Source organism: Centroberyx affinis, unplaced genomic scaffold (assembly GCF_046629955.1).
Source record: "Centroberyx affinis isolate AG114_WGS23_722 - 3 ecotype Tasmania unplaced genomic scaffold, CSIRO-AGI_Caff_v1 ptg001434l_1, whole genome shotgun sequence".
Classification (NCBI taxonomy): domain Eukaryota; kingdom Metazoa; phylum Chordata; class Actinopteri; order Beryciformes; family Berycidae; genus Centroberyx; species Centroberyx affinis.
In genome coordinates, this window is record NW_027279909.1 from 56,006 (window position 1) to 76,931 (window position 20,926).

Genomic DNA, 20,926 nt, shown 5'->3' on the forward strand with positions numbered 1-20,926 from the left:
TCCCCATCCAGTCATCCAGTCCACACACACATACACACACACACACACACACACACACCTCGTGCTTATGTCAAAGCCCAAAAGACCAACAAAAATACACTACAGTAGCTAGAGTTTGAAAGCTTACGCACACATGGTTAGAGACTAAGACTAATCAGACTCATCTATGGGCTAACACACAGATGCAAACATATTAGCAAATGAATCCTACAAAGCCAGACCAAGGAAGTATGAAAGCTGAATTCTCTTAAAGAGGACCTTGAAGAGCCATAAAGCCCCTGTTACCTGAGAGGAGGCAGCTGTATGGATGGCTCATGTTCAGCAGACCCAATGGGCTGCTCATACTATTTTAACAAACTAACACATCTGTGGACTGAAGACTTTGGTTAACAGCCTTTCCTTTCTGCACTTTCTCCTAGACACTCTCTGCCTCCTCAACACTCAAACACCCAACCAAAACACACACACACGCACGCACGCACGCACGCACGCACGCACGCACGCACGCACGCACACACACACACACACACACACACACACACACGTACATTTGTGGCCGTTGCACTTGCTATATTAAGAGTTTGTAACACATTTATGAGGCTATTTTAGGGACGTACAACGGATTCACATTCAAAATTCCATTTCACACACATAAACACAGAGTGTGTTACATAACACACTACAGTCCCACTCTTGGAAGGAAAAGTTCACCACACAATACCACACCCTAAACCCACATGGGCTCATTTTAAGACTGACAGTGGTTGGTCAGCATGATTGGACAGTGGGTCACTCCTAACTCCCACATAGAGTAGTAGGCCATCCTCTGTTGTCTTCAATACCGGTTGCAAACTGTGTAATGTAACTAAGTAAACAAGACTTAGTGGTTAACTGTGTGTGTGTGTGTGTGTGAAAGGGGGGTGTCAGGGTGGTGTTGAACTGTAAAACCTGTCTGGATGGAGGGAATGTCTTAATGACTGCACTTATGCACAGTTTTTATGTTCTTATGTTCTATTTTCTTTTAATTGTGTGACGGTACTAGCTTTGTCTTATGTTTTTAGCGGTGCGTCTGTAACTATTGTTTTTGGTCAATGGATATGAAACAAATTTCTATGCAAATGGACAATAAAGTACAAACCTATCTTATCTTAATTCTGTGGTGGTGAGCCTTGCCTTTCACTCACAAGAAATGTGGCTAATACAGTACACTCAGTGACAGATGTGTTTCACCTTGGGAGGAATAGAGCAAGGTGAGTGGGTCCATCAGTTTGTGTCAACATTGACACACAAAAACACACACACACACACACACACACACACACACACACAAACACACACACCCACACACACACCCACACACACACACAAACCCACAAACCCACGTATACACACATTGTGCACAGCAGCCTGGGGCCCCAAAGCTGTTCACAATGAGACAGGAAAAGGCTTACTTCAAGTTTGCGCTAACGTACTCCCAACATGCTGAGTTAGCATGTCAGCCATATGACTGCACGTGCGTATGCATGCACACACACGCACAAATGCACGTGTGTGCACACAGATACACACACACACAGCAGTGGTGCATTAGAGTGTGACCGCATATAGAGCCCCGGGTGACAGCAACAGACAGAGAGGATAAAGAATGATGAACAAAGAGAAAAATGGACGAGGCAAAAAATCAACAAGGCCATGTATTCATTTACAACTCATTTGACAGCATTCTAGAGGTAGAGGATATTAATAAACAATGTCAGAAGGGAGCATAAAAAATGGAAAAATGAGAGACAGTTTTTATCGTCTTCAGGTGTAAGCTATATTCTAAACTAGGTAGGCCTGTTTTGAGTTTGATGCATGAATAAGCTCCTATTTCTCCAGAAGGGGACCATTGTGTGCCCTTGGTAGGATTTGAGTGGCATTTCTTTTGGGGGGCAAAGTGAGGATTTCTTTTCACCCAGAGAAACCAAGTGGCACGACTTCAAAGCTTATCCAGGGACTTAGAGGCTGTGCAACAGTCAGGACACGGCGCAAACTCACAGATGCAAAGAACCTCAGAGGGCTCAGGAGCAGAGCATTAATGGTATCGGCGTTTAGCTCTGTGGGCGTCTCGCTGGGTGATATCATAAAATCCTGACAGTTTCTGTGTGTTTACACTACACATTTCTTTGTTGAAGAAACAGGGTTGTAAGTGAGTGACAGCCCAATGTGACTGTAAGCAAACAGGCTGTATGTGAGTGGAGCAGAGCAGAGCAGAGCTCCCTCTCATTAAATCACTGTCTCTGGGTGGATGTAAGCCCTCAACCTGGCACAGGCTTGGCCATATATCTAATGTATAGTGGGCTGCGGCCAAATAGCCAAGCCCCAAATCAAATAAAATAGACATTTCCTCTTGTCCATAGAGCCTTTTGCTGGGCCACTCCCAAGACCTACAGCTATTACAGATAACTACCTCACAGGGTTGTGATACATTTTGCTTGGCCTGGACTGAGTTAACAAAAAGTACAAAAGTAACCCTAATCAGAGGCAAGCCCATGCAATAAAAATGTGTCTATGTGAAGAGAAAGAGGAGAAGGCTGAGGAGAAAGAGTAGGCTAAAGCACAATGCACTCGGCTTGGTCATACTGAGTTGGCTGTGTTAAAACATTTGCAATGCCTTTGACATTTCACGATTTCCGTGCACTCCTCGCTACCTCAGCCCCCTTCTGTCCCACACATGTTTGCGTGACGAAGAGAGAAAAAGAGAGAAAGTGTGCATGTGTGTGTGTGTCCTTGAGCTCATTGCCAGCCTGCCCACACACATTGGCGGGGGAACCTGTCCTCATTTTTAGTAAAAAGAGTCAGAATTTCTTACTCAATGGTAGAGTATACAGTGATAAACTGATCCCATCATGTTCTATTTCGTATAGGCTTCGCCCTCTAAGAGCTGTCACTATTGGGTTTATCCCTCTCGCGCATGCGCAGTGTCAAGATTTTCTTTCCCGCCGTTATGCTACAGTGGCTACACTCAGGTCCTCAACTATAGAATGTACAGTGTCGGGACCTGAGCTCTGCTCCCAAAATTTCTTCAGCGATCAAGCAGTCAAGAAGAAGAAGAAGAAGATGAAGAAGTCGTCTCAGCACGCCGGATGAGCTGTCTGCTTGTGTACCGCCTGCCAGACCGGCTACATCCTGCCGTCGGACCTCCACCCCCGCTGCGAGGCTTGCCTGGGCACCGTTCACGCCGGGTTAGCGTTGACTCCGCAGGCCTCCTGCCAATTCTTTGCTCGACTGCCTGTGGAGGAACTGCAGCGGCGGGCGGATGCCTTCACGGCGCTCCAGGTGGAGGGAAACGGCGATGGTAGCGACGGCCGTGTCTCTGGACGACGAGCTGGACAAGATCCTCTGCGGCAACGACTTCTCGAATATTCCGGAGGAAATATGGTCACTAGCTAATTAGTCTAGAGTTATGTTGGCAATGGGCCATTTTGAATAAAAACTTTCTTTACCTCTTAAAGGCTCATATGATGCTGAATAATGCTGTAATATCGCTGCAATGACTCACTAACAGAAAATTAGGAATGACCTTAATTTCATCAAATATCTTTCCATACATTGCTGTTACCATACACAGAGCATTCAGAGTGTTCTCCTTTGCCATAGGTTGTCTGGCTGGTCAATCATTAGTTGGAGGAAGTGGGTAGTGGGTTATGAGGAGGTCAAGATTATTTGTTAAGGATATCCTGCCTTGGTAGAGCAACACAGCAATGTAGTGAGTGGGACACAGACTAGAACGAGGTAGAGAGGGGACAAGTCTCGACAGAAGTTTGTTGTGCATCAGAAACAAGTGAAATTGTCCCACCAAATTGGTTGATTTTTTCACTTATTTTTTGAAGAATTCAATTGTTACACTCTGTACGAGACTAAATGACTTGTTAATACAGATATTTTTTTTTCAGTGCAGAAGCTGGCCAACCCTTGTAGACAGCCTAGCCTGTCCCTGACCCACTACGCACAGGATAACCTGCCTAGTGTAACCTGATTACCTGGATGTAGGTTACTCACTTCAAAGGCCTAAACCCGTAGTCGTGTGTGTGTCTAGTGGTTATCTCCACTAATCCTCATTAGAACCCTGAAAATACTGCGTCAGACAACCGTGGCAGGTCAAAGGTCAGCACCAGACGATGGGGTCACCATGGTAACCATCAGTGCTGCAGACATCCATTAGTGTGTCTGATCAGAGAGGGGGAGGTAGAGTTCAGAGGACAAACCAGTCTCACTTCACAGGTTCCAATTGTGAGGCATGAGGGTGTAATGTTGTATGCTAGCCTGAGCTATAGCCTAAGCTTTGTAAAACCTACTGTCATGTACAACACCAACACAAATACACACAAACATACATACAAACACGCGCACACCCACACAGACACACGCAGTTTTGACTATCTGTTGTACTGTGTTTGTATTCAACGCCAACAGTGCCAAGGCAAACAGTCACCGCTGGGTACACCGGGCTGCCGGCCCTCCCTACCAGCCAGAGAGTGCTGTTTGTGGGATCGGCGAGCGTTTGCTGACACACTTGTTATCTCAACTGGGCTACTCCTCTGCCAAGTGCACTGCAGCAGAACAGGGAGGACTGGGAGAAGTGCGGGAAATGAATGAGTACGCAGGAGGGGCTGGCTGGCCGGTTGGAAGCATGTGAGTTACTATTCATAGACCGTATAGTATCCACACTGCAGTAGCATCACACTGAATTGGATGGATGGATGTTTCCACGGCTAGCCAATAAGGAAAGTAAGTCAGTTATGCAGCCTAGAATACTCTCAACAAGTCTAGACTGTTTTGGTCAAATTCACTACACAAATACAGAAGCTTTGGCCCTTTATGCACTGTAGTGTATTGTTTCTGGTGTGTGTGTGTCCATATATGTGTATGTGTGTGTGTGTGTCTGTGTGTGTGTTCAGGGCCGGGTCTCAGCCTTGTCCACGTTGCTCAGTACAAGGCGAGGCCACGAGGGGGCCGTCAAACCTGAGTGAAACCATACATGTTTGGAGTGAACCCTCTCTCACTGTGCCCGCTCCACGGTCCCTCACTTTCTCACAAACACACACACACACACACATACATCATGTAACCCCATGGGCTTCATTTTCACAGCAGCGCTAACTCTAGTAGATCACTCTGGGAAAAGGGAACTGAATCCACATGCCACTACATGAACTCATTTATTTGGCCTCTGCCCCTGTTTTTTCACAATCTGACAACGATGATGGGAACATTTGTAAGAAGGGCGTGTGAGCTTGATCAGCGAGACTGGCCAGCAAGTGAATATACACACACTAAATACACACATACACACACAACATTGTGGTTTATCTAGTTGTTCACTCAAATACATGTGAAGAACTAACCTTGCTCTACCTGTTCTGCATATAGAATAAAGTAAGAAGGAGGTAGAGTTTAGGATATGACCTACAGCTCAGCATGATGTTATTTGTCTTGACAGTGATAGCTTGCAGCGCAGGCTCCACCCCTGCAGTAACACAGAACCAAACAAACAGAGAACCTGTTCTCAAACCACACACACACACACACACATAGAAACACACACGTAGAAACACACACATACAAGCATTGCTATAAATTAATGAAGGCCAATGTGATGTCAGTTAAGGGAAAACAGGAAAACAACACCTGCCTTTGTTGCTTGAATGACAGTGACTTTTCAGCTCCCTCATTTTGCCTTCAGTCTGTCCTTCTGTCTGCCATTCTCTCTGACAATTCCACAAGCTTGTGCACACACACACGCACACACACACATACAGACACACACACACACACACACCACACAACACTGTGGCACACAAGTCCCAGCTACAAATGAATGAGCCTTTCAGTCTGAGCCATCCCCACAGGAGGACTGCATCCCCGTCATGCAACCCCCCCCCCCCCCCACACTGACCCACATTTTAGGGCATTCCAAATAATATGTTTGTAAATCTCTGCCCGGCATTAATCTCTTCCTCCTCACCCCCTCTTAGACTCAGTAAGAGTGCACAGAGGTCCCCACTAATACTGCAGGTGTTATATAATCAGCCCTAATCTGCTGCCGCCACTGCTACAGCACCGAGGACTCTGTCAGTACACACATGCACGCAAACACACGACGGCACGACCACATGTACACTGTACACACACTGTTACAGTCGTGCACATTCAACCCTGCGCCCAGCCACATGGACACCACTGAACTATGTACATCGTTATGTAGTAGCTTTTGCAGCCAGCTGTTGTCAGCAACTCTTATTCCCACTTAGTAGAATGAATGAAAAGTTTCCTATTAGCCTGCTATTAGCGTTCTATATGAGCCTGTTATGAATGAAGTACCATAATCACAAATGTTATCAGTATATCTGCTGATCAAATCTTATGACATTCATAATTATTTCAAGTAGTTAGTCTTGAAATGTTATGAGCTTGTTTTGTTGCTTTTTACAATCTCATTTCTTTCTCTTCCTTAATTTTTTGGTGTCAAAATCTGAATGAATATGATGCTATTGCATAAAGGTCCATGCCCTAACAAGTTAAAGCTAATTGAATAAAGATTTCCAAGCAAACAGTAAACAGACACTTAATATTGATTGAGAAAAATACCCTCCGACTAGTGTCCTGGGTGCTAGTGTGTTGTGAATTCACAACGCCGCTCAGCGGCACAGAATAAAAACATCTTGCTTGAACTTGGTTGAAATTACACACCCACGCACACACACACACACTGCCACCACATGTAACTCATAAGATGCCATATTCTCTTGCTTGTGTTCACTATGGATCGCAGACACACACACACACACGCACACACGCACACACACACACACACCCACGCACACACACACACACTGCCACCACATGTAACTCATAAGATGCCATATTCTCTTGCTTGTGTTCACTATGGATCGCAGACACACACACACACACGCACGCACGCACACACACACACACACACACACACACACACACACACACACACAGAGAGACACACACAGAGACACACACAAACACATACTCCAACCACGTGCTAAGCTGCTGCCGGTTCATGTGACAGCACCTTCCCCTCTGACAGAGGGCATCCTCACACATACTCTTCACTTACTCACGTACGCATTGACACATGGTCTAGATCCTCCTCTCTCTCTCTCTCTCTCTCTCTCTTACACACACATACACACACACTAGTACTTAACTTGTCCCTGTTATCGCGCATGCATTCCCCAACATTTAACAGGGAGATATCATGAGGGTGTGTGTACAGTGTCGGTTGAAACCAAAACCAATCGGGGAACTTCTCATTGTGAAAGTAAAACCATCTGTTTCAACTGTCTGTCTCATTCAACTCTCAGTCCTCACCATGGCTGGTAGGCGGGTGGGAAAACAAGGTGGGAAAATTAAGGCTAGACAGACAACAACAACAACCACACTTTCCTTGGCTGCTGCTTCAGATCAGCTGTTTGTAAATAAAAAAAAGGAAGCTCCAGTAAATTCTCACTCAATATTAGGATCACACTTCGAATACACCTCCCATCTCTGAAATGTGTAGCTTTTACTTTGGTGAATTCAAGTGTCCTCATGCACAAACTGTAATCTAAGCCTCACCTGTGCGGCGGAGAGAGAGGGCAGAGATGAAGGTCTTCTCTTTTTCAATTCCACACACTTCCTCAGCTTACAGATCTGGTGGCCAGTCCTGCGGTTGAGGCAGCAGCTGCACTGGCCACAGCTGATCTTCCTCAGGCACGGCTCGCACGACCCACACCTGCTCCGCTTCTTCCTCTCCCTCTTCTGTGGTTTTCGCGAGGTCCACGAGGGAAAGTGGGCCCCCTCCGGACCCCAGGGGCCCGGCAGAACAGAGGGGCTGGGGTCTCCGTACCCCGCCTCCGATTCGGTGTCGAAGGAGAGGGAGGAGCGGGTGCTCTCGGAGCTGCAGGAGAAAGACAAGCTGCTGTCCAGGGAGGGAGTGGAGGTCTTTGGCACTGAGCCCTGCTCTGGTACGGCTACCACAACGCCGCATTCGCCCAGGTTTGGTTCACACACAGCTGTGATGACATCTGTGCTCGACTGAGGAATCGTCGATGGTGATGATTTCTCTTCCCGGCTGTGGTGCTCTGATGGCTCTTGGTTGGACACACTGTCTTTGGTCTGCGTCTCTGCTGGTGTGCAAGCTTGTCTGTCTTTCTGAGGGGGAGGGACCTCCCAGCTTTGGGGTTCCCCCTGGCTTGAATACAGGGGCTTGAGGGATTCACCGCAGGTAATAACCGGCGTATTTCGTGTCGTCAGATCGGTGTGTGACATCAGGGCGGTCTCGGGGACAGCAGAGGACACTGGGAATTGGAGTTTAGCACCGTGATCGGTAGTTTGCATGTCTTTCCTTGCCTGGCTCAGAACCTCTAGCTCAAGTGACTCTGAGAGGGAGGGGGCTTTGGCGGGATCTGAGGTAGCTGCGTTGGAGATGGGCGACACCCTGACAGGCGATTCTGGCCGCGCCATCAGCCCATCGCTGGAGCGAGGCGGATCTGGAGATTGAGAGATTGGAGTGCTAGGGTGGGAGTCAGCAGGGTTGATGAAAACATCATTCTCCTCCGCTTTTTCCCCTTCCTCTTCTCTCGTAAGATTATCCAGCTCCTCAACGCTCTCCTCCATCTCGTCCACTGTCTCTTCTTGTCTCTCAACTACTTTCTCTGCCTCTGAACTCTCCTTTATCTCTACCTTTATCTCCTCTTTTCTCTCAATATCGTGGCCATCTCTCACTCTTTCATCTGTCCTCATCTGTTCCAGATCCAACATGTTACCCTCTTCTTGGTGGACAACAATCACATCTTGCTTACCATCGCCAGCAGGATGATCAAGCTTATTTCTTAGGTTATGAGAACTATCGTTTCCCTCACTGCCATCTTCCTTCCCCACTACTCCAATACTCGTTTGCTCAGTGAGCTCAGAGGGGCTGTCTTTACTTTCATCATTGCTGAGTTTTAGCTGTCTGTCAGCTTCATCACCCACGGAGCCTCCGATCGCACACCTCAGGTCACCTTCACCGCTGACAGTCTTCTCGTCTTGCTCAGTAATAGCACCGTCACAGCTGTAGCGCACACAACCTTCCAGTGTGTCATTACAAGGTTGTGAATCAGCTTTAAGAGGGCTGCCCTCGCCACCATTGTTGATTCCCACAACCTGATCTCTGATATTATCGGGGACATTGAAATCTGTTTTCAGGGAAACAGGGGGGATTTCTTCGCCATTGTGGGTGTCCAGTTTCTCCTGTTCCTCGTTACGGGTCGAATCACGGGTGTCGGCGTTTGAAGGCTGTTTTCTCGCGTTCCCATGGTGCGATGCTGCTCCTCCTTTCCCTGCGCTCCCCCTGCTGTTTCTCCCTCCCCTGCAAGGCTTCGAAGGCTGGCAGGGAGTAACAGACACCCGCGTGCCCCGTAGGGACTTCCTTCGCCCTAGGGGGTCTTCTAGCTCGCCACAGCGGTCAGGCGGATTACTCAGCCGTCTAAGCCTTGCAGATCCTGTTACATTCGGGGCATGGTTAACCCTACCAGGGGACCTCCCAGGTCCCTGACCAGCAGGCCCACTGACCCCTCTTCCTCTGGGGCTTCGGCCTGACTGCGTCCGGGCCCTGGCTGCGGACCTTTTGGGTTCGACCGGTGTCTTCTGGAGCCTCTCGGTAGCTCTCCCTCTGGGTTTATTTGAGTTGCAGGTTTTCCTCTTGGTGGTGATCACTTTGTGGCCATTCTTTCTCTGAGAAGGTGGCTGTCTCCTATTGGGTTTGGAAGTAGCAGGCATGGCTGACGGTGAGGAAGGGAGGATGTCTGGCAGCCAGCATGGGAGCCAGGTGAATGTTTATCTTCTTCTTAGTACCCAACTTTTACTTTTTTTTAATCTTCTTCTTTTGTGTTTTCTTTCAGGACCATAGATAATGATGCTGCAGTTATTTTTCCATTGTGCAATAGCAGTGTATGACCTAAAAAAAGAGCACATATAGAAAAAAAATCTAAATACACAGTAATTACAGCATCTTTCAATGTTTTCCCCCCAAACAACAATAAACAATGAAAATTAGTTTGTACAGTTTATACACACACACAAAAATAGATCTGGGAATAGTGCAATCCAAATTAAATTAAGATCATTGGAGAATCGCATATGACACTGCCTATAAAGATAAATATATCTGGTATTATTCTATCTTTACTTTAGCTACTGCCAAAGCCACTTTTGCCCCGCCTGAAAATCTACTTTGACATTCAACACAGTATAGCAAGTGCTATAAAGCTCAGTAAGGACATGTCGGTGCAGCTACACAGCAGGCTATTTTGAATAAAGAGATCATAAAATAAAGATCTATATGAACACATTTACTAGCTGCTTTTTATGTGGCTAACACGGCTTAACAGTTTAAAGGGCAAGCACATTGAGGAGTGGGCTTTGGCTCGGAGGTCGGATCCTGTTTTCGTCTTTCTGACTGGCGGAAGAGAGGTTATTACCGTGTAAAACGCCTTCAACGTCGCCGTTTATTATTATTTTTGCACTTGACCGCTGTCGTTTATAGCGGCGTCCCGGAGCAAAACCTCGACACATCCGGAAACGTTACTTTTCTACATGTTGTTTTTGTTGGTGCTAGTTTTATTTACACGTTTGCTTTAAACGGCAGCTCAAATACTTTACATACCAGAGAGACAGTTGCACTGTCTGAACTGCTAATAATACTCCGCTCCAGCGAGACAGCGAGACCTTGTATTGGTTTCCCTCCTCGGCAAATATAGAATGCTGGCAAGTTCAATCCTTTTCACGACGATGACACATGGACACGGTTTGAGCACCAATATGCATATATCGAGCAGAATAGCTATTATACAACGTGCACATGTAGTCTTACGGAGCACGACACCCGTTAAAATGTAAATCCCTCTTATGTCAATCCATTCAGGGCAGCCCCACTCTCCCTCCACCAGACGCAACCTACAGTCTCTGGCCAACTCGTCGTCGGCACTGGAGGGAAGAGAGGTAAAGAAAACCCGGAACGGACTTCTGCTTTAGCTTGTCCACTGTTTCCCCAGCAATGTAGATTTATGCAAATTGCCGAGTTACCACGGTAACCATGGTGGTCAGTGATGATAAACGTCCATAAGAGTAATTGATTACAAGGAGGAATCATTTTTTTTATTTCCTGTTTCGTTTTTTATTTTTTTAACTGATATCATTAGGAAATTAAATGCGAGATTGGTTAAATAACACTTTATTCTGTTATAATTTATCCGCTGATATGATGATGATCAAGAAAGTAGTCTCTAAGCCGACGTATTGGCATAATAATTGTGTAATAAAACGATATTACAAAACTATTTAGCTGATCAGCCCCTCGGGTAACGTCATGCCACGTCATCTGCTTGCGACAGATTTCGACCACAAGCCATCGGGCGAAGGGCACAAGTGGTTACATGGATCTTCAGAGTGCTTCAGATTCATTCGTGGCCGCGTTTACTCAGGTTTTTTGTGTACGTTGCGCTCTTGCCGTGTCGCAACACTGACCGACGACCTCCTCAGTCTGTTTGGTATTTAGTGTCCATGGTAACTTTACATTGAAAGAGCTGTGTTTACCCCGAGGAAGCAGGAAACGAGAGAGGCTGGTAACTCAAGAGGAAGGGGAAACAAATTCGCTGTACAGCATTCGTCTGACCTTCCACGTTGCTATTTCACACCTGTAACAGCTTTGATTGTTTTGTGAGTATCCCGTTTTGACAGTTTATAAAACGTTAACGATGCCCTCTAGACTGCTGTAACCTCAGCCAAAGTCACCTGCTAGTTCTGTCTACCAGTTAGTTCCCATTCTGCTTTAGCTAACTGTTTTGTCTCTTTGATGTCCATTCGCAGCAGCTCATAACAACCTTAAGATTAACGAAAAATGATCACACTCGTTTGCTTGTAGAGGTATTTGCCAGGATGTTGAATGCAGTATTCTGTTGGCTGAAACTAATACCTGCCTACACCCACTCACATATATACTGTAAGCCTGATGGTGCATGCTATTGACAGTTAGCTACATTTTTGAAACGTTTTTGACTGATAGTTACATTTTTCCAAACTGTAACTGTGCAGCCATGGATGCATCAAAGTCCTGAGCACACAGGATGGCATCGGAGGCTGCGGTCTCCACACCTGCTCCCATAACCAGCCCCGCCCAGAGGGACTACTATTGGCTTCGCTCCTTTGTTGCTGGAGGTAGGATGTGACACATTAAACTGTTAATTCAAGTAATGATATGATCTACTCTGGGTAGAATTTGAAACTGGGCAGCAAGGTGGCTTAGTTGTTAGACCATCCTTCAACCAGAGGAGGACCCAGGAGCAAGCAGCCACCCTGCTGAAGTGTCCTTGAGCAACACACTGAATCCCTTTACATCCCTGACCCTGATACAATCTTGACATGATTTACAAAATTATGATGATGCCTAATTGAAACAAATTATTTTTAAGATCCATGTAATGAAACAGTTGTCTCTTAAGACATATAGTTTTGCGCAAATATTGTTAGTTGTGTACCATTGAGTACATTTAAGTGTTTCTTTCATTTCAAACTACGGGCTCATCAAAGCTATCTGCCTCTCTCTCTTTAATGTTGGTTGGCACTATCTTTAGATGGCTGGCTTATTTCATAAATTTAGCATGAACATGACAGGAAGGAACATGAAAAGTATATTTAGTAATGTATCTGTTCATGCTGTGTTTGTTTTTGTTTAGGTGTAGCAGGATGCTGTGCCAAGTCCACCATCGCTCCTCTGGACAGAGTCAAGATTCTGCTTCAGGCCCAGAACCCCCACTACAATCATCTAGGTAAAATATCACTCGCTAAGCCTGCAGATGCATTCAGTGTTTGTTTTCACACACTTGTGCCACGTCACTCAAACTTCTGATCTGTCTTGCAGGAGTGTTTGCCACTCTCCGAGCCGTGCCAAAGAAAGAGGGCTATCTTGGCTTGTACAAGGGCAATGGGGCTATGATGGTTAGGATATTTCCCTATGGAGCCATCCAGTTCATGGCCTTCGACAATTATAAAAAGGTACATATTCTACCTAGGAATAATATTATACAACCTAGTTTGTTAGGGAAACTGGCCAAGCAGGGTGTTTAGGGAAACATGTGCAGTGTTTATTCAACATGTGTTTGCCATAACGATCCTTTGCTAAAGACGGATCTACTGGTCTGTGCAATATTTTTTTATTAGTCAGATGACACCCTTGACCTTTGTTTCCTCCCTACTGATGCTGATAACGTTCCCTCTGCATTACAGCTGCTAAGTAAACAGCTTGGGATCTCTGGACACATCCACCGCCTCATGGCAGGATCTATGGCAGGTCATTCATCTTTCTGACTGATAATATTTGCCATTTAAATTGGTGCCAGCTGGATAACATTTGCACACTGCCACCCTATTATGAGAGACTGAAGACTTTACTATTGATTATTGGTGGAACATGCAGTGTTGTTTCTTCTCCTGAATCATAGGCTACCATTGCACTTGTCATTTCAGTGTGACTTTTTTCATCCAATCACACCAGGATGCAAAACGCGTCACATAAAATCTGATTTTGTTCACATTGCTATTGGATTTTCAAAACCAGATATGGAAGTGGATCAGAATTCAGAGAGAGAGAGAGAGAGAGAGACAGAGAGACAGAGAGACAGAGAGACAGAGAGACAGAGAGACAGACAGACAGACAGACAGACAGACAGACAGAGCCACATCAGAGTCATAATCATTCATTCATAATCAGCCATGTGATCTCATAAAGTCCAGTCTTCAGAATCAGAGAAAATCACGCTGAAATGACGAGTGTAACCGCAGCCATAAACTGTGTTTTTATAACTCTGCTTTTGCGACGTGTTTTCAGGGATGACTGCAGTGATTTGCACCTACCCTCTGGATGTGATAAGAGCCAGACTGGCCTTCCAGGTGACAGGAGAGCACCGCTACACTGGCATCGGCAACGCCTTCCAGACCATCTACCTTAAGGTGAGCTGGAAGTGTTCAGTTTATCATAGACAAACAAACCCAACAAAAATCGTAGCCTCTAGACATTAAACCTGCATGCTCGGTATTCTTCGCATGCCCTTTGTAAATATTGTCTTTAAAGTGTCTAGACCTTATGTACTCTGCCCTGCTTTTTTAAGGAGGGGGGCATCCCAGGCTTCTACAGGGGACTGACCCCAACAATTATTGGCATGGCCCCTTACGCAGGTGAGTAGGGCTGCAACTAACGATTATTTTCATTGTCGATTAATCTGTTGATTATTTTCTCGATTGATCGATTAGTTGTTTGGTCTATAAAATGTCAGAAAATGGTGAAAAATGTCTATCAGTGTTTCCCAAAGCCCAAGATGACCTCCTCAAATGTCTTATTTTGTCCACAACCCAAAGATATTCAGTTTACTGTCATAGAGGAGTACAGAAACCAGAAAATATTCACATTTAAGAAGCTGGAATCAGAGAATTTTGACGTATTTTTCTTAAAAAATTACTCAAAACGATTATCAAAATAGTTGGCGATTAATTTAATAGTTGACAACTAATCGATTAATCGTTGAAGCTCTACAGGTGAGTATTGAGATGGTTTCATAGATTTGTGTTGAATGAGTGCAGTCATTACCTGCAGATTGATAATAACACAAAGTTTTGGATCCAAGATGGTTCTGAGTCGCTGTGGAGAGCAACATGAGGTATTTGTCTGGCCGCTTTCACATTTGTAACCAGAAGTCTATGTCCCTCCCGCTTTCATCCTCCAGGTTTCTCATTCTTCACCTTTGGCACCCTGAAGAGCCTGGGCTTGAAACACTTCCCAGAGCTGCTGGGCCGTCCGTCCTCAGACAACCCAGAGGTCCTCGTTTTGAAGACCAAAGTCAACCTGCTGTGCGGAGGCATCGCCGGGGCCATCGCTCAGACCATATCGTAAGTGGATGGGCAGGCGGCCAGCTAGCTGCCCACTTAAGACTCTCATAAATGATGGGCTGACAACTAGATTGGTTAATTTGTGCGGCTCGGCTGGCTGGCTGGCTGGCTGGCTGGCTGGCTGGGGCGTGTTATTGATTACTTGGATTTATTGATGATTGATGTGCCACATTATTGTATGATATTGTATTTGTCCTCCAGAAGACTAAAGGTGGTTCCATTACTGTGTCTCTTCTCACTAGTTACCCCTTGGATGTGGCGAGGAGAAGAATGCAGTTAGGAGCCGTGCTTCCTGACTCTGAGAAATGTCTGTAAGTAACCATGATTTCTCCTCCTCTCAGTATTCTGCTATACCATGTATTCTGCTGTACATTACATGAGGCTGAGCAGGGGACATGATAAGGTGATCGTCACATTTAATTTTAGCCATTATGTATAGGATTTACTCATAAATATATCGCTGAAGAATTTTGTTTTGTGACGTGTTCTAATGCGTTCTAAAAAACATGAATAAAACAACACTCGCCATTACAATAGCTGCACCTGTTGTGTGTTTTTATTTGGTCTGATTTGGGAGCTTTGTAGCTAAATTCTTGGAAATCTTTTCAAGTAGACTTGTAAGTGACACTTCAAAGAAAGGGGAAATGATGAGCTATAGTGGTAGAGAACAAAGCAGCTCACACAATAGAGTGCAGGTTTTGTTACAGTTTATTTGGTAATTATATATTAGAGAAAACATACCTTTTTAAGGTTTACAGTCATTGTTAGGCACGTGTGTATAGAGAAAGATCACAGATTTTCACTAGAGTCTGTAGCATAGGGTCCCACTGAGCAAAAGACGTGATTTCAACATTGCGTCTATGCGTAGCTCTCATATAGCCTAGGATAATTTTGTCTATGTATAGACATCTAATAAACTTTCACTTTTCAACCCCATTTAAACTTAATTTAGCCTAGACGGCTATGGGCCATTTAGACGTGTTTTAAATGTCTAATCAACGTAAAATTGCTCAGTGGGGTTGTATGGTAGTTGGGCTGTAGGAGTCCTGTAATAATACATTTTAAGATCCAATAATTAATGAAAAGAAAGAATTAAGAATCTATGAGTTGCTACAGAAAGCAAGTTTATAAAAATGGGTTTTAAATACAGGTGAACAAATGTATCTGTGGTATTGCAAGCAGAGCTGATCCAGTTCCCTAATACTCAGATCAGTATAAGAAAGCTGTGCTGATCCTGATACTTTAATGACATAAGCTTTGGTGCAACAAAATACTTTTCTGGTAAGAGGAAAAATGCCTGCAGTGTGGCGATTCTTTGAGCTCAGTGAAGCAAACTGCCAGCTGTGCCAGGCTGAGGTGTCTGTGGCAGAGCGGAGGAGTGTGGAAACAGCTGCGTTAAGCCAGCTAAAGACATCCAGAATAATACCAGCAGTGAGGCCACTCTGCCGTCAGAACGAGAGTAAAATTTGTCTTTGTCACTTCTGGGGGAAAAATAATTTAGTAAGGCTGTCATAAATACATGCTGTTAACAAGAACAATTGTATTTTCATTCACCACAGATGAATGAAAATGCAGTTACTATGAATGTGTATAACCCTAAAACAGTGCCTAATTTGATCAAATGAATAAATAGTTGATGTACTGTGTACCACTAGTTTAATTTAGTTTAAGATTAATTCCTGTTATTTTCCTAGTTTTTGCCATCCTGACAATTGATTGTGTGCAACATGTTCGACACTTCACTGTAGAGTGTTTAGTTCCTCCGGGAGCGCTGCAGCATTATGGTTATTTTTGCATGTCTTTGCATTAAATCTTGGTAATTTTTTTTTTTTTTTTTAAGTCTAACAGTCCTTTTCTTGTTGTTGTACCTGAACAGAACGCTGACCAAGACCCTGAAGTATGTGTACCATCAGTATGGGGTGAAGAAAGGACTGTACCGGGGCCTGTCCCTCAACTACATCCGCTGTGTCCCCTCACAGGCCGTGGCCTTCACCACCTATGAGTTCATGAAGCAGTTCCTCCACCTGAACTAGCTTTTTTTTCTTTTCTTTTTTTTTCTTTTCGTGTCTACTCTCCTAGTCTGCGCCTGGGCCAGTGTGCTCCAAGTCATTAAGCAGATTGAGATAAATGCTTCCTTCATAAAGTGAACCGAGGCTCACTTACTACGTCTTAGTCCCTTCAGTCTGAGCATTGCCTTCTCTTGGGGTCACTAAAGGCACGCTCATGACTTCTGCCAGAGGTAATGATGCAAGAGGACAGTGGACAGTGAGGCCCTGTGCCCGTGCCGAAGCCTTGTCCAACTGTCCTAAATCCATGCACTCTTAGCTCCTGCTTTTGTGACTCGCCACCTCTTAGAGATGATTTTCTCAACCGCCCAACATGTGGCTCGGATTTGGACAACTCCTTAACAACTAATCCCCATGGATACAGCAGACAGTGGCTTGGCTGGATGGCTTGGGGCAATGATATGGCTCCCTAACGATGTTGTTGGCAACTCCACAGCGACCCGTTTATTGTATGTAACGCCCCCTCAGTCACATAGCAAACACACTGAGCAACATGCTTCCACTAATCTCTTCTCCGTCTCTTTACCTACCTGACTCAAGTGATTTTAAACTGGACGATATCAAACACATTTTTTTCTGTCAGTTTCTCTCAAAAGAAGGGAACTCAGGCATGTGCATTTGTTTTAATAGTATGTCTGGAACACTGTTAAGTTCTACAGTCACGTGCATTTTCTTCATAGTTCAACATAGTTTCTTGTTGCAGAGTTACTGATGAAACATTTGATAGATGTGCTTCATAGCTTCTTAGGCTATTGCTTAAAGGTTGCTGGAATTTCACAGAAGTCCAGTGATCTGCAGTGTTTTGTCTATTCCGGGCTTAGTGTGTCTTTAAGTTTTATGATGCAGGTTTGGGGTCCAACGCCTTTTAGACAAGTGGCTGTTTGTGCATCATTTTCATTGCCTTCGTCTTCTACGCCAATCTTATATCAGTATACAGAATCTGCTCTCTGCTTTTATAGGTCTTTATAACGATGCAGTGGCCGAGTGGCGCTTGATTTCAGCTTAAGCCAGCTTGCCATTTTGTTGCCAAGCCTTGAATGGAACAGTGACTGTATGGGTTTTCAGTTGCTGAAACTTTTTATTTTTGTTTTATTTGTTTTTTTTTGTGGTCGATCGTGTTCGCTTGAGAAGTGAGGGAAAGATGAGCTGTGATATAGGAGAGGAACACTGTAACTTCAACATAAGGGTGGTGGAGACCCTCCTCATGCACATTAGTGGATGTGCACTCAGATGTTGTTTTAGTCTCTAGCTTTATATGTACATCCATGCTCTGCTATGATCAGAGAGGAATTTTGATGTTTTTGTGAGTTGATGAGATCTCAAGTAGTGCTCGCATTGTAAGGTGCTCTGAATTTTGCAGATTTGAAATGTCTGAGAGATTTGTTTGGTGGAAAGGATTCAGGAAAAATGTGCACTTGCAAACTGTTGCTTTGTTTTCTTTTATTTATTGACTTAGCTACCTGTTGCCACTGGGTGGCAGCATTGAATAGAAATTGTATTGTTTACCGTCAGAGCTGGACACAACTCCATACAGTACACAGGTTTCATACATGTAACAAATACTAGAGATTGTCAACAGTCTTCTCTTTTGGTTAAGGAAAGGAAGTAGTCAGGTGGTGAGTTTCATATATGCAGTGTTTAACCCAGTTCAACCACAGTCTTCGACTGTTGGCCACTGAACAGCCTCGCTGGAGCAATTGGTTGGTCAGGTGCCTTGCTCCAGGATATCTAGACATTAATTACTGAATGACGGAAAAGTGTTATTCAATCACTTTTGATCAGAAGTCCACTATAGGCCTTTAGGCTGCCACTGATGTTAGAGTGGGCCTTGTTGGTTTGTCTAAGCATCCTCCTCTCTTCATCCTCTTCCCTTCTTCTGCCTTCGATTTCTTACCTCACTGGAGTGATTATTGTGTTTTACTTGATTACTTAATTTCTTCATCTATTCAGTAGATCCCACCTGGCTAATTTTTAGACCATTGTACATGAAGTAGAGGAAATTGCAGAAGAGCATAATGAGCAAAAAATGTTGAGATGTGAAAACATAATTGTAGTCATTTTTCCTTTTTGATACAACTGACAGAATGGAAATAACTAATTGGACAGTACAGAACAACTCAAAATGCATGTGCACACACAAAACATGACATTTCAAAAATATTTTAGTGTTCGATGTTGGATTGTGATTTGTTTTTCTCTAAAATGTGTTCTCTAATTTAAAATCCCCCTGTACTCTCCAGTAGGCCCTCTGCCTTGTGTGAGGCCATCACTGCCTGTCTGGCTCAGTGAAGGTTTATAAAATTGAACATATAGTTATTATTTATAATTCTTCCAAATGACCTCCATTCCTGAAAGGTCCAGGCAAATAAGGCTCTTCTGTGTAACATGAATTGTCAAATGTTTGTAATGATGAATGCATTGCAATATTCAACTGCCTGCTGGGGCTTCACAGTATAATCACATACTCCAACTGCTGATAAGTAGCAGTTGCCATTTGATAAACAAAATATAGTTTTCAGCAACATAACATTTCTCCGCTGAAAGATTCATGCACAGTGCCAAGTCTTCTGTCCCATGAGATCATGTTTACCAACATTTCTCCTTCTAATGGCTCATGTCAAAGCCTGTCATGTAGCTTACATTCATACTGTTCTCTTGATTTAATGCAAATACGGGATCTTTCACTATTATTTCTGTGAAACTTTTTTTTTTGTTCCACAAATTCTGCTGTCAAATCTTCAAGAACAAACCAGTTCTGTTCCTGCTGCTGGCTGTAACCGATAATTATCGGTTATATTAATTATGTAAGACAAAGGATATTCAGATATTTATATATGATTTAAATTTATGTAATAGTAAGCTGTGCTACTTTCTCGGGAAGGGAAGTTTGGGATGTGACTGAAAGGGAAATCATGAGAGCTAATGTAGTTATGAGAACTACTGAACAAAGAAAATGCCTTTTTTATGTTTGTCAGTTTTATTTTCCCTCTTTATACATTTTCAGTTTTGTCTGCCATGCTTTTATATGCAACGTCTGAACATGAATTACATTAAATGTCACCCTCTTGTCTGAGTCGATACCAAGCTTCATCTGTTATTAGTCATCAAATGTAAACTTGTGTGTATTCCTGTCCTGTTAGACTGGTACAGCATCTGCCATTTCCTCCTCTGCTCCCTCTGACTGGGCAACAAGGGAAGTAGCTGACTGATGTGGGATCATCTTGACTGACAGATGATCTTAGATCAATAAACAAAGAGTTTTAATTCCAAAAACGGCATATAGACATCTTGAGAAAAAAATCATTACCTTAAATTCAACATTTAATGTCTGTAGATGTTATCTACAGATGTTATCCAATGACTTGAGTTAAAGAGGACCATAACTTGTTTCAGTTGTGTATGATCATCCATTTGTTTTTCAAATGGTGGATATCTTGTTTTGAAACCAAACTTTTCAAATAGAGACAGCTTCACTCCATTTCCCACTTTGAGTTCCACACACACTCACACACACTGTGTCAACTCTGGCCAGCAAAACAACGGAGGGACTCTACCTTGTATTTGCATTTATTTTGTTGGAACCAGAATACACTACCTGTTGTTGTCCGATGTTGGCTCCTGATTTGACTGGTAAATGTGATGAAACATACGTTCCCATGTGGCGTGTTTTGTAGGTGTATTGTATTTCCAGGTAACCTGTGAATATATTACTTCATTAAATACAGTCAGAGAGCCCAATGTAAAACAAACAGTCAGGCGTTCTCTGGTTCTTTCCCACGTCACTCATAATATCGGAATGCATTCCATTATGCTTTTATCAAGTCTATCACTCCTATTGTTTGCAGAAAAAAGAAAATGTATTCAATATCAGTTCATGAGAATATGAC

The 20,926-nt window shown here is 44.0% G+C and overlaps 2 protein-coding genes across 2 annotated transcripts in view; one reads left to right on the plus strand and one right to left on the minus strand.

The window, feature by feature from the left end:
• tet1 (tet methylcytosine dioxygenase 1) overlaps positions 1 to 9,816 on the minus strand; it is a 30,731-nt gene extending 20,915 nt beyond the window's left edge. The window contains exon 1 of the mRNA XM_071526610.1: positions 7,630 to 9,816. Coding sequence (XP_071382711.1) covers positions 7,630 to 9,813 — 2,184 coding nt within the window. The 5' untranslated portion in view covers positions 9,814 to 9,816. The remainder of the gene's footprint in view (positions 1 to 7,629) is intronic.
• A 1,636-nt stretch (positions 9,817 to 11,452) lies between these two features.
• slc25a16 (solute carrier family 25 member 16) lies at positions 11,453 to 20,625 on the plus strand. Its single transcript, XM_071526603.1, has 10 exons — positions 11,453 to 11,751; positions 12,127 to 12,249; positions 12,768 to 12,860; positions 12,953 to 13,086; positions 13,318 to 13,381; positions 13,919 to 14,040; positions 14,199 to 14,265; positions 14,811 to 14,973; positions 15,216 to 15,284; positions 16,850 to 20,625. The coding sequence occupies exons 2-10, from the start codon at positions 12,159 to 12,161 to the stop codon at positions 17,004 to 17,006; spliced, it is 960 nt and encodes a 319-aa protein (XP_071382704.1). The 5' UTR covers positions 11,453 to 11,751; positions 12,127 to 12,158; the 3' UTR covers positions 17,007 to 20,625.
• Positions 20,626 to 20,926: the final 301 nt, after the last annotated feature.